Source organism: Globicephala melas, chromosome 11, assembly GCF_963455315.2.
Source record: "Globicephala melas chromosome 11, mGloMel1.2, whole genome shotgun sequence".
NCBI classification, from domain to species: Eukaryota; Metazoa; Chordata; class Mammalia; order Artiodactyla; family Delphinidae; genus Globicephala; species Globicephala melas.
The window spans coordinates 51,069,618-51,083,853 of NC_083324.2; the positions used below are offsets into that span (position 1 = coordinate 51,069,618).

Genomic DNA, 14,236 nt, shown 5'->3' on the forward strand with positions numbered 1-14,236 from the left:
GGAGCCTGTGCTCCGCAACGGGAGAGGCCCGCGTACCGCAAAAAAAAAAAAAAAAAAGGAAGGAGGGCTTCCCTGGTGGCGCAGTCGTTAAGAATCCACCTGCCCGGTGCAGGGTACGCGGGTTTGAGCCCTGGTCCGGGAAGATCCCACATGCCGTGGAGCAAATAAGCCCGTGCACCACAGCTACTGAGCCTGTGCTCTGAAGCCCGTGAACCACAACTACTGAAGCCCGTGTGCCTAGAACCTGTGCTCTGCAACAAGAGAAGCCACCGCCATGAGAAGCCTGTGCACCGCAACGAAGAGTAGCCCCAGCTCGCCGCAACTGGAGAAAGCCTGCGCACGGCAACAAGGACCCAATGCAGCCAAAAATTTTTTAAAAATAAATTAAATAAATAAGTTTCTTTAAAAAGGTTGGGGGAAGGAACGGGAACTTCATAGTAGTCACTGATTTATAGCAATTTTGAAATCCAACAGGAACCTGCTGTCAGTTCCCTTATTACAGGGGTCATGAATGTTCCATCATGAAGGTTTCATTCTCTCTTTGGGTGTGCTTCTCTAAATCAGTGTTTTCTTCTGTTGTTGGTTTCGCCCTGGACTCTGGGCTCTGCCCCCGAAATCTTTTCTTCTTTTGTATCAAAATGTCCTGTGTTTTCAGCTGATTGTCGTTTTCAACCTACTTCCCTTAGAAAGTTGGGGATCCAGAAAGCTTTTCTGTCTTTTCATAGCACTCTTCAAAAGCACTGATAGTGCTTTCATTAGTGTAACTCTCTTTAAAAATTATAAATTTTGTATGAATTTCATCAAGGTTCCTGCCATATTTCCCTCCATGTGTTTTTCCAGCATTTATCTTTCTCTTCAGTGCTAGTCGCTTCACTGTAGCATGAGAAGAATCTGCCTCTTTCCATCTCTAAAACTTTGCTCTCCTTGCTCCTGTATCTGTACTTTACCCTTTGTTTCATTCACCATTGTATCCAGCACTTCACCTTATTAGTAGTTAAGGACTAAGTAGAATGGAGTTTTCTCTTTATACTTGAACCTTTTAAAGTAGTATTTGAGGATTTCTGAGAATGCCTCGTCTAGGCAGTCTGGCACACTAGAAACCATGGTATCTCCTGAGTGACAGTACCCTCTAATCCCCCTTCCCCTCCCTCTGCTTCCCAACCAAGTGATTACCAGCTTAGAGTGGATTCTAGAGCAGGGATCAGCAAACTATAGTGCACAGGCCAAATCCAGCCAACTGTCTGTTTTTGTTTCACCCATGAGCTAGGAATATTTTTTACATCTTTAAATGATTAAAAATAGTCAAAAGAAGGATAATATTGCATGACGTGTGAAAACCATATGAAATTCAAATTTCAGTGTCCACAACTAGAGCTTTATTGGAATACAACCTTGTTCATTGTATATTGTCTGTGGCTGCTTTCAGGCTACAATGGCAGAGTTGAGAAATGGCAACAGGAACCATATGGCCCATAAAGTCTAAAATATTTGCTCTCTTGTCTTTTACAGAAAAAAATTACTGACCTCTGTTTTAGAGTGGTTAGACAGCTGGGCAAAGCTCTTCTGTTCTGTTTCAGCCCATTAATATTTTCTGGTATGATTGTTAACACAGTTATATTTGAAAGAGCTTTAGTAGAATTGGAAGCCAGCTTCGCTTGTCCCTTCAGCCCAACCTCTACTTGTGCTCCTGCTCTCAAACGTAATTTATCTAAACACATCTCCTCTTGGTGTGCACACTCATTCTCCTTTTCTTGCAGTAATATTTGACATTAAAGCCCATTACTCTTTTTGACTGTCTTCCTATGTAATTCATTCTCCTTGCTGGTGCTAAAGGGATTTTATAGTATTTTTGGGTGAACTTTTTAAAGCTGTATCAGGAAATGGAGTGATGATTGCAAGATAAAACAGTTCATTCAACAGTTTATTCGTGGCCCATTACTCTTTTTGACTGTCTTCTTATGTAATTCATTCTCCTTGCTGGCACTAAAGGGATTTTATAGTATTTTTGGGTGAACTTTTTAAAGCTGTATCAGAAAATGGAGTGATGATTGCAAGATAAAACAGTTCATTCAACAGTTTATTCCCTATGCAGGCATCCTTTTCCTACTTTGTAGGCCAGACAGTCAAAACCAAGGTGAGGGGAAACATTAGGCAAACATGGATTGTAAAAAGGTTTACTTGTAATACATGCAAGGTATAAGCAAGGTTAGAATGGGGAGCTCAAAATGTCCTCTGTCTTTACACTATTCGTATATCCCAAACACTCCCATTAGCAGCCCCTCTGCTTAAACAAAGTGATTCTCCAAGGTAAGAGTGAGGTAGATTAGGGTTAACTATTCAGACCATGCAAGTTCTTACCAAATTTGGTAATGCCCATGTCCAGGTTTAGAGACCTAACTGTCACATCTGAGATAGTCACAAGGCTGCATTTATTTGTCTCTGCATCTTCTGTGGGACTTTTAAAAGCCATTATATTCTACTCCCCCACCACTCCCTACTAGCTTATTTGGCCCTAGTCATAAGAAATTACTGCATAATAAAGAAATTATGATTAGAGTAAATTGTGACTTTCAAAGTTAGACTTTCCTATGTATGTCCTTAGTCATTGGCACATTTTTCTGGCCTTATCTGGGATCTGTTCAGATGCTCTGCATCCCCTTGAAGGATTTTGACATTGTGTTATGGCTGGCGGGTTAATGTATCGACGTTAGCATTCTGTTGTATGTATGATACCTTAGTAAACTGCATATACACTGTAGTAATCCTTCATACTGATCTCCCCTTCACTTCTCCATTCCTCTGTAAAACTTTCTGTCTTCCACACTTTAGTACACTAAGGTTGTTAACTGGCTCTGCTCTGGTACATCTGCACAGATCTCCTCTACGACTTGAGATGTATACTTTCTAGGTGTCAGTTGTTTGTTCTCAAACTTACCTAATGGTTGCTCTTATTATTGTAACAAAGTAATTTGCAAGAAGTGGTAATATAAAGGAACAAAATATATTAATGAATGTGGAAAGAACTTTGTTTTTATGAAAACTGTGTTGAATGTTTAGGAACTGCTTGGTAAGGACCAGTCCCTAAGGAAATTTCTGTTCAGTGGCTTAGACAAAGACAACTGTGAAAGATTGGGAAGAAATTGTAAAAATCTAGGCATATGCACTCCTATCAGAGGACCCACTGTCGAAAGCAATAAACCCTGTCATATTAAGAGATTGTAAATGAATGTAGTATCTTATAAGATGTTAAGATAATATGGTTAGCTATCTTTTTGTTTCTTTGCTTTAGCTGATTATTTTCAGGTAATCAGTTAGTTACTAGTACTGATTATGGGGTTGGGAGTTTTATTATTTTATTGGATTTTTTAATATCTAGGGAGTAACTATAATTTATTTACTCTTCTAATTGAATTTCCTATAGCAAGCACACATCCATTCCTCTTTTAGTTTATGAAATTGTCATTGCTTTTAATTTGCAGTTTTATATTGCCTTAAACTTTATGCTGTTCTGTGGTCCATTTCTTATTGCTGTTAAAACGCATATACAAAGACCTTCTGAGGTTTTTGTTTGTTTTTAAGATAAGGAGCTTTTTATACACCTTTGGAAATCCTGAGTATTTTTTATTTTTTAGGATGATTTTTTTTAAGTCCAGTTTTGCAGTATTAATATTTCCTTTGGTAGATGATAAACTTAATTGAAGAGATATTTTCTGTTTAATTTTTTAACCAGAGAGATTTTTTAAGTGAATTGTCCATTGGAATGTACATCTTAGGTATTTGAAAACCATTTCATGTGTTGGATTTTTACCACGAAGAAAATAAATAATAGAGTTATCAGCCAGATTTCAGTTAGAAGACAGAATCCACAAGTTATTTTTGCAGAGAGAATTTAATATAATTTGTTAAATGGGTATTGATGAATTAAGAATGCAAGAAGAGAACACTAAAGTATCATGGAAGAGGCCGAGGAGGCGAGAAGATTACTGACCCTTCTGCCGGCTTCACAATCCATCAGTGCAGAGCCTTCCTGGCTTTATTCTCCTTCCCCCCCAAACAGGTGTCTCCTCCCCAGCTACCTATACCACAGTACTCTCAGCAGCTGTGTTAAGATTCCTTAGTTGAGCTTTGTGACGACAGTTCTCCATGAAACCAAGTTACCTCTGTTGATTCTGGTTTCTCCACTGTCATTAAGAGCAAAGACACTATTTTAGTGTCTTCTGCACAACAATTACATATAGCAGCTGACTACCCGGGAAATAATATTTATAATTCATACTACTTCTGCTAAACAACTCCCCTCCCCATTTAAATACTGGTTAATTTGAAAAAAATAAAAATAAAAAATAAAGTATCATGGATGTAGCAATCACAGTAAATAGCTCCTACCCCTAAAGCTGGAAGAACAAAATGAGTTTAAAATTATTGAAACATAGAGGCTTAGAGGAGAGGCCCTGCAGAGCTGTGACTTGACCTCTGCGGAGCAGGTACTAGCTGTCTGGTGTCTCTGTCAGGCATAGTGAGCTGGTTTCAGTGAATGTTAGAAAAACTGCAGTCTGGAACTGCTACTGAAATGAGCAACCTGCCAGAGTTGCTAGGGTTTTACTGACAAGAAGAGGAAGTAGTTAGGAAGGAGCAGGTCCCTTCTTCCTTCAGCTCATTCTTTCCAGCATCCTTATTGACACAGTTTAACAGGAAACCATTAGAATCAGCAGAAAAATGGTTTGCTCAGTCCTAGGCCCAGCATCACAATATAAAATAGTGTATTTGGAGCTGAAAGACAATAGCTAATTATTGGCTGTTAAACAACTACTGCCTATTAAGTTTACTTTTTTATTGTGTATGTGCAATAAAAAAATCATTTCTGTATTTAAAGTTAATTTCAAGACCCTCATTTCTTTCACATTTGCTTTCCTGACCACTGCAGCACATGTGGATCCTCTGCCTCACTTATTTGGCATCATTATTGACATTTAGGGTTATATAAACTGACTACTCAGCTTTTTAAATGTTTATCCTTTCACCTGTATTTCTTGTGTCCTTGGTCTTGCATTGAATGAGGGATGAGAGGGCTGTGTTCTTTTTTTTTTTTTTTAAACATCTTTATTGGAGCATAATTGCTTTACAATGGTATGTTAGTTTCAGCTTCACAACAAAATGAATCAGTTATATATATACATATGTTCCCATATCTCTTCCCGCTTGCATCACCCTCCCTCCCACCCTCCCTATCCCACCCCTCCAGGCAGTCACACAGCACCGAGCTGATCTCCCTGTGCTATGCGGCTGCTTCCCACTAGCTATCTACCTTACGTTTGGTAGTGTATACATGTCCATGCCTCTTTATTGCTTTGTCACCGTTTACCCTTCCCCCTCCCCATAGCCTCAAGTCCATTCTCTAGTAAGTCTGTGTCTTTATTCCTGTTTCACCCCTAGGTTTTTCATGACATTTTTTTTTTTCTTAAATTCCATATATATGTGTTAGCATACGGTATTTGTCTCTCTCTTTCTGACTTACTTCACTCTGTATGACAGACTCTAGGTCTATCCACCTCATTACAAATAGCTCAATTTCGTCTCTTTTTATGGCTGAGTAATATTCCATTGTATATATGTGCCACATCTTCTTTATCCATTCATCCGATGATGGACACTTAGGTTGTTTCCATCTCTGGGCTATTGTAAATAGAGCTGCAATGAACATTTTGTTACATGACTCTTTTTGAATTATGGTTTTCTCAGGGTATATGCCCAGTAGTGGGATTGCTGGGTCGTATGGTAGTTCTATTTGTAGCTTTTTAAGGAACCTCCATACTGTTCTCCACAGTGGCTGTATCAATTTACATTCCCACCAACAGTGTAAGAGGGTTCCCTTTTCTCCACACCCTCTCCAGCATTTATTGTTTCTAGATTTTTTGATGATGGCCATTCTGACTGGTGTGAGATGATATCTCATTGTAGTTTTGATTTGCATTTCTCTAATGATTAGTGATGTTGAGCATTCTTTCATGTGTTTGTTGGCACTCTGTATATCTTCTTTGGAGAAATGTCTATTTAGGTCTTCTGCCCATTTTTGGATTGGGTTGTTTGTTCTTTTGTTATTAAGCTGCATGAGCTGCTTATAAATTTTGGAGATTAATCCTTTGTCAGTTGCTTCATTTGCAAATATTTTCTCCCATTCTGAGGGTTGTCTTTTGGTCTTCTTTATGGTTTCCTTTGCTGCGCAAAAGCTTTGAAGTTTCATTAGGTCCCATTTGTTTACTTTTGTTTTTATTTCCATTTCTCTAGGAGGTGGGTCAAAAAGGATCTTGCTGTGATTTATGTCATAGAGTGTTCTGCCTATGTTTTCCTCTAAGAGTTTGATAGTTTCTGGCCTTACATTTAGGTCTTTAATCCATTTTGAGCTTATTTTTGTGTATGGTGTTAGGGAGTGATCTAATCTCATACTTTTACATGTAGCTGTCCAGTTTTCCCAGCACCACTTATTGAATAGGCTGTCCTTTCTCCACTGTACATTTCTGCCTCCTTTGTCAAAGATAAGGTGACCATATGTGCGTGGGTTTATCTCTGGGCTTTCTATCCTGTTTCATTGATCTATATTTCTGTTTTTGTGCCAGTACCATACTGTCTTGATTACTGTAGCTTTGTAGTATAGTCTGAAGTCAGGAAGCCTGATTCCTCCAGCTCCATTTTTCGTTCTCAAAATTGCTTTGGCTATTCGGGGTCTTTTGTGTTTCCATACAAATTGTGAGATTTTTTGTTCTAGTTCTGTGAAAAATGCCAGTGGTAGTTTCATAGGGATTGCATTGAATCTGTAGATTGCTTTGGGTAGTAGAGTCATTTTCACAATGTTGATTCTTCCAATCCAAGAACATGGTATATCTCTCCATCTATTTGTATCATTTTTAATTTCTTTCATCAGTGTCTTATAATTTTCTGCATACAGGTCTTTTGTCTCCTTAGGTAGGTTTATTCCTAGGTATTTTATTCTTTTTGTTGCAATGGTAAATGGGAGTGTTTTCTTGATTTCACTTTCAGATTTTTCATCCTTAGTGTATAGGAATGCCAGAGATTTCTGTGCATTAATTTTGTATCCTGCTACTTTACCAAATTCATTGATTAGCTCTAGTAGTTTTCTGGTAGCATCTTTAGGGTTCTGTATGTATAGTATCATGTCATCTGCAAACAGTGACAGCTTTACTTCTTCTTTTCCGATTTGGATTCCTTTTATTTCCTTTTCTTCTCTGATTGCTGTGGCTAAAACTTCCAAAACTATGTTGAATAAGAGTGGTGAGAGTGGGCAACCTTGTCTTGTTCCTGATCTTAGTGGAAATGCTTTCAGTTTTTCACCATTGAGGACGATGTTGGCTGTGGGTTTGTCATATATGGCCTTTATTATGTTGAGGAAAGTTCCCTCTATGCCTACTTTCTGCAGGGTTTTTATCAGAAATGGGTGTTGAATTTTGTCAAAAGCTTTCTCTGCATCTATTGAGATGATGATATGGTTTTTCTCCTTCAATTTGTTAATATGGTGTATCACGTTGATTGATTTGCGTATATTGAAGAATCCTTGCATTCCTGGAATAAACCCCACTTGATCATGGTGTATGATCCGTTTAATGTGCTGTTGGATTCTGTTTGCTCGTATTTTGTTGAGGATCTTTGCATCTATGTTCATCAGTGATATTGGCCTGTAGTTTTCTTTCTTTGTGACATCCTTGTCTGATTTTGGTATCAGGGTGATGGTGGCCTCGTAGAATGAGTTGGGGAGTGTTCCTCCCTCTGCTATATTTTGGAAGAGTCTGAGAAGGATAGGTGATAGCTCTTCTCTAAATGTTTGATAGAATTCGCCTGTGAAGCCATCTGGTCCTGGGCTTTTGCTTGTTGGAAGATTTTTAATCACAGTTTCAATTTCAGTGCTTGTGATTGGTCTGTTCATATTTTCTATTTCTTCCTGATTCAGTCTTGGCAGGTTGTGCCTTTCTAAGAATTTGTCCATTTCTTCCAGGTTGTCCATTTTATTGGCATAGAGTTGCTTGTAGTAATCTCTCATGATCTTTTGTATTTCTGCAGTGTCAGTTGTTACTTCTCCTTTTTCATTTCTAATTCTATTGATTTGAGTCTTCTCCCTTTTTTTCTTGATGAGTCTGGCTAATGGTTTATCAATTTTGTTTATCCTTTCAAAAAACCAGCTTTTAGTTTTATTGATCTTTGCTATCGTTTCCTTCATTTCTTTTTCATTTATTTCTGATCTGATTTTTATGATTTCTTTCCTCCTGCTAACTTTGGGGTTTTTTTGTTCTTCTTTCTCTAATTGCTTTAGGTGCAAGGTTAGGTTGTTTATTCGAGATGTTTCCTGTTTCTTAAGGTAAGATTGTATTGCTATAAACTTCCCTCTTAGAACTGCTTTTGCTGCATCCCATAGATTTTGAGTCGTTGTGTCTCCATTGTCATTTGTTTCTAGGTATTTTTTGATTTCCCCTTTGATTTCTTCAGTGATCACTTCGTTATTAAGTAGTGTATTGTTTAGCCTCCATGTGTTTGTATTTTTTACAGATCTTCTCCTGTGATTGATATCGAGTCTCATAGCGTTGTGGTCGGAAAAGATACTTGATACAATTTCAATTTTCTTAAATTTACCAAGGCTTGATTTGTGACCCAAGATATGATCTATCCTGGAGAATGTTCCATGAGCACTTGAGAAAAATGTGTATTCTGTTGTTTTTGGATGGAGTGTCCTATAAATATCAATTAACTCCATCTCATTTAATGTATCATTTAAAGCTTGTGTTTCCTTATTTATTTTCATTTTGGATGATCTGTCCATTGGTGAAAGTGGGGTGTTAAAGTCCCCTACTATGAATGTGTTACTGTCGATTTCCCCTTTTATGGTTGTCAGTATTTGCCTTATGTATTGAGGTGCACCTATGTTGGGTGCATAAATATTTACAATTGTTATATCTTCCTCTTGGATCGATCCCTTGATCATTATGTAGTGTCCTTCTTTGTCTCTTCTAATAGTCTTTGTTTTAAAGTCTATTTTGTCTGATATGAGAATTGCTACTCCAGCTTTCTTTTGGTTTCCATTTGCATGAAATACCTTTTTCCATCCCCTTACTTTCAGTCTGTATGTGTCTCTAGGTCTGAAGTGGGTCTCTTGTAGACAGCAAATATATGGGTCTTGTTTTTGTATCCATTCAGCCAATCTGTGTCTTTTGGTGGGAGCATTTAGTCCATTTACATTTAAGGTAATTATCGATATGTGTGTTCCCATTCCCATTTTCTTAATTGTTTTGGGTTTGTTATTGTAGGTCTTTTCCTTCTTTTGTGTTTCTTGCCTAGAGAAGTTCCTTTAGCAGTTGTTGTAGAGCTGGTTTGGTGGTGCTGAACTCTCTCAGCTTTTGCTTGTCTCTAAAGGTTTTAATTTCTCCATCAAATCTGAATGAGATCCTTGCTGGGTAGAGTAATCTTGGTTGCAGGTTTTTCTCCTTCAACACTTTCAATATGTCCTGCCACTCCCTTCTGGCTTGCAGAGTTTCTGCTGAAAGATCAGCTGTTAACCTTATGGGGATTCCCTTGTGTGTTATTTGTTGTTTTTCCCTTGCTGCTTTTAATATGTTTTCTTTGTATTTAATTTTTGACAGTTTGATTAATATGTGTCTTGGCATATTTCTCCTTGGATTTATCCTGTATGGGACTCTCTGTGCTTCCTGGACTTGATTAACTATTTCCTTTCCCATATTAGGGAAGTTTTCAACTCTAATCTCTTCAAATATTTTCTCAGTCCCTTTCTTTTTCTCTTCTTCTTCTGGAACCCCTATAATTCGAATGTTGGTACGTTTAATGTTGTCCCAGAGGTCTCTGAGACTGTCCTCAGTTCTTTTCATTCTTTTTTCTTTATTCTGCTCTGCAGTAGTTATTTCCACTATTTTATCTTCCAGGTCACTTATCCGTTCTTCTGCCTCAGTTATTCTGCTATTGATCCCATCTAGAGTACTTTTAATTTCATTTATTGTGTTGTTCATCGTTGCTTGTTTCATCTTTAGTTCTTCTAGGTCCTTGTTAACTGATTCTTGCATTTTGTCCATTCTATTGTCCATTCTATCTCCAAGATTTCGGATCAACCTTACTATCATTATTCTGAATTCTTTTTCAGGTAGACTGCCTATTTCCTCTTCATTTGTTAGGTCTGATGGGTTTTTATCTTGCTCCTTCATCTGCGGTGTGTTTTTCTGTCTTTTCATTTTGCTTATCTTACTGTGTTTGGGGTCTCCTTTTTTGCAGGCTGAAGGTTCGTAGTTCCTGTTGTTTTTTGTGTCTGTCCCCAGTGGCTAAGGTTGGTTCAGGGGTTGTGTAGGCTTCCTGGTGGAGGGTACTAGTGCCTGTGTTCTGGTGGATGAGGCTAGATCTTGTCTTTCTGGTGTGCAGGTCCACGTCTGGTGGTGTGTTTTGGGGTGTCTGTAGACTTATTATGATTTTGGGCCGCCTCTCTGCTAATGGGTGGGGTTGTGTTCCTGTCTTGCTAGTTGTTTGGCATAGGATGTCCAGCACTGTAGCTTGCTGGTCGTTGAGTGAAGCTGGGTGCTGGCGTTGAGATGGAGATCTCTCGGAAATTTTTGCTGTTTGATATTATGTGCAGCTGGGAGGTCTCTTGGGGATCAGTGTCCTGAAGTTGGCTCTCCCACCTCAGAGGCACAGCACTGACTCCTGGCTGCAGCCCCAAGAGCCTTTCATCCACAGGGCTCCTTAATTTGGGATGATTGGTTGTCTATTCAGGTATTCCACAGATGCAGGGTATATCAAGTTGATTGTGGAGCTTTAATCCGCTGCTTCTGAGGCTGCTGGGAGAGATTTCCCTTTCTCTTCTTTGTTCTCACAGCTCCCAGGGGCTCAGCTTTGGATTTAGCCCCGCCTGTGCGTGTAGGTCGCCGGAGGGCGTCTGTTCTTTGCTCAGACAGGACGGGGTTAAAGGAGCCGCTGATTCGGAGGCTCTGGCTCACTCAGGCCCGGGGGTAGGGAGGGGCACGGAGTGTGGGGCGGGCCTGCGGCGGCAGAGGCCGGCGAGACGTTGCAGCCTGAGGCGCGCCTGTGCGTTCTCCCAGGGGAGTTGTCCCTGGATCCCGGGACCCCGGCAGTGGCGGGCTGCACAGGCTCCCCGGAAGGGCGCGTGGCCAGTGACCTGTGTTCGCACACAGGCCTCCCGGTGGCGGCAGCAGCGGCCCTAGCGTCTCACGTCCGTCTCTGGGCTCCGCACCCCTAGCCGCGGCTCGCGCCCGTCCCTGGAGGTCTCTCAAGCAGCGTTCTTAATCCCCTCTCCTCGTGCACCAGGAAACAAAGAGGGACGTAAAAGTCTCTTGCCTCTTCGGCAGTTCCAGACTTCTCCCCGGACTCTCTCCCGGCCAGCCGCGGTGCACCAACGCCCCGCAGGCTGTGTTCACGCCGCCAACCTCAGTCCTCTCCCGGCGCTCCGACAAAAGCCGGAGCCTCAGCTCCCAGTCCCGCCCGCCCCGGCGGGCGAGCAGACAAGCCTCTCGGCTGGCAAGTTCCGGTCGGCCCGATCCTCTGCGCTGGAATCTGTCCGCTTTGCCCTCCGCACCCCTGTTGCTGTGCTCTCCTCCGCGGCTCCCAAGCTCCCCCACTCCGCCTCCCGAAGTCTCCACCCGCGAAGGGGCTTCCTAGTGTGTGGACACTTTTCCTCCTTCACAGCTCTCTCCCGCTGGTGCAGGACCCGTCCCTATCCTTTTGTCTCTGTTTAGTTTTTTCTTTTGCCCTACCCAGGTACGTGGGGGGTTTCTTGCCTTTTGGGAGGTCTGAGGTCTTCTGCCAGCGTTCAGTAGATGCTCTTGGCTGTGTTCTTATAGTTTGGATTATACTACCAGCCTCATCTAGTACCTTATAGAGAGTTAATCAACTACTGCTAAGTACCTTCTCTTTTCTGAAAAGTTGGAGATTTTTTTAATACCTTCTTATAAAATGGAATGTCTCAAAATTATGCCTTTTTCATATCAAAAGAGTTAATATTTTTCATGGTGTTCTCAGTGCTAAAATGCTTAAAAGTAAACTTTAAAAAATAAATTTATTTTTAATTATCAGGTGCTTCTAAGGAAGGAGGTGCCGGAGCAGTTGATGAAGATGATTTTATAAAGGCTTTTACAGATGTCCCTTCTATACAGGTAAGGCTGCCAGTGAAATGGCATTCCCCATGAATATTGCCTATGTGCCTGTTCGTAATATTATTTATTTTTGTCCCTGTTTTCCAAATTCTTTTCTTCCTGAATTGACTTAACAAACTATTATTTGTTGGTACAATTAGACTTCCAAGTGATTTTTTCAGTGAGGCTGAAATAAAATTGAATCCATATCATTGAATCATATTACATTGCAGTGTCCAACTACATCCACTTTTTTTTTTTAAAGGTGCCTGTGATACAATGTTCTTCCATTTTTTTTCCTCCTACTTTTCTGTCCACTTCATCTCTTTCTCCTTTAAAGCCACATCCTTCTTTACTTGACTGTTGAATGCTGAGATTTCTTAAGGGTTGGTTCTGGGCCTCTCTTCTCGCTCTCCATTTCCTTCCTTCCTTCAAATCCATGGCTTTACTTCCTGCCTTTACATAGGTAATGCACAGGTTTTTATCGCTCAGCCAGAACTCTCTTTAGTGCGAAACTAATTTTTCCACTGATTGTTTATTTGACATCTCCTTTTAGATGTCTCAGAGGCATCTCAAATTCAACGTGCCCACAACTGGACTCATGATCTTCCCCTTTCAAACCTACTCTTCCAGTGTTTTATATGTGGAAACCTAATCAGTTACACAAGTTAGAAACCTAGGAATTATTTTATTGCAGCCAATTCCTAACTTAGTGGTATTCAAACTTCTTCTCTCTGTATGCCCTCTAAAAGAATGTTTAAAAAATTATGTACCCCCTCACTGAAGTAAATTTTTGAGTCGGCCCTTTTTTCCCTTGTTAGGAAAGGGGGAGCCTGGCATTGTATTCCAGAGCAAAGCATCATAATAAGATTAGGAGTGGGAGAGGAACCTGCCTTTCTTTTTAAATATGGCAGAAGGACTTTTGTGAAGGGAAAGTGGGAGGCAGGAAAGGCTCAGAAGCCTCCAGTAATCACTCTGTAACAAATGTTTATCTGGTTCCACTCCTGTCTCTTCAGCCTTGTCTCATGCCTTGCTCCCCTTTGTACTCTTGTTTTTGGCAAGTTTTTGTTTTAAGTAAAAGGGGAATTTAATGGCCATTGAAAGTGGAAAATATAAATAGGGCCTATTTGTTGGCAGTATCTGTTTGTACTACTCAGATGGTATCTAGGACCCCATTCTTTCTTATGTCTCATTTCTGGATTCTTCTGCATCGTCTTCCCTCATGGTCAGCAACATGGCTGCAGCTGTCCGAGCCTCACTCCCTTAGTACCCTCTGCCTCTTCCGCAGTTGACCATGTAAAACTTTGAAATTCACTCTAACTGAACTAATTTAGGTCATTTGCCCCCTCTGAACCTTGACTGTGATGTAGAGAAATACTGTGCACTGACTGACTTAGGCCTTGGGTCACTGTCTCTTCCCCTGATCCCCTTTGCACTCTTTACTACTGTACTTGGCCTTCTTTCAGTTTCTTTCAGTCACAGAGCCTTTGCACGTGCTGTTCACTGCAGGGAAGGCTGATCTTTCTCTATTTTGTCTAATGATGTCTGCCTCATGCTTTAGCTCTCAATTCAAGCTTGACTTTCCTAACTAGTTCAAACCCCCTATTGTATGTATACTTTCATGGCAGTATGTGCTTCTCCTTGGTGATACTTTCTATTTGCAATTTCATATTTTATATCATTTGATTAATTTTTTTCTTTCCCTGACTAGATTATAAGTTCCATAAGGCAAAGACCATGCCTATTTTTTGCTCACCATAGTGTCCTTAGTGCCTAGAATGTTACATCCCTGTTATGTGAATATTTGTTAAGTGAATGAAAGGATAAAGGATAATGGTGTTTGGCAGACAGTTAGCTCCAGAGGGAATAAAGCATGTAGCTCTCCTGGCTACAGTCTATTGAGAGGGTCAGAGGAGGGACTAACCTAAAACATGTCCTTTTGCAATATTGTATAATAAGTATACGGATGCAATAGATATGTTATATACCTGAAGTCATTTTGAGAACTCAGTCCTGTTTTTACTAATCTGTAGGATATTTGCATTTTGTTTTTTAAATGACAAAGTACTTTAAAAGTATATTTGAAG

At 40.2% G+C, this 14,236-nt stretch overlaps 1 protein-coding gene across 20 annotated transcripts in view; it reads left to right on the forward strand.

Moving 5' to 3' along the window:
• The window catches only part of CLASP2 (cytoplasmic linker associated protein 2), a 183,856-nt gene that overhangs the window by 64,522 nt on the left and 105,098 nt on the right, over positions 1-14,236 (forward strand). For all 20 annotated transcript variants that reach the window (XM_060307485.1, XM_060307486.1, XM_060307489.1 and 17 more), the window contains one exon: positions 12,091-12,170. In XM_060307485.1, the coding sequence (XP_060163468.1) occupies positions 12,091-12,170 (80 nt within the window). The remainder of the gene's footprint in view (positions 1-12,090; positions 12,171-14,236) is intronic.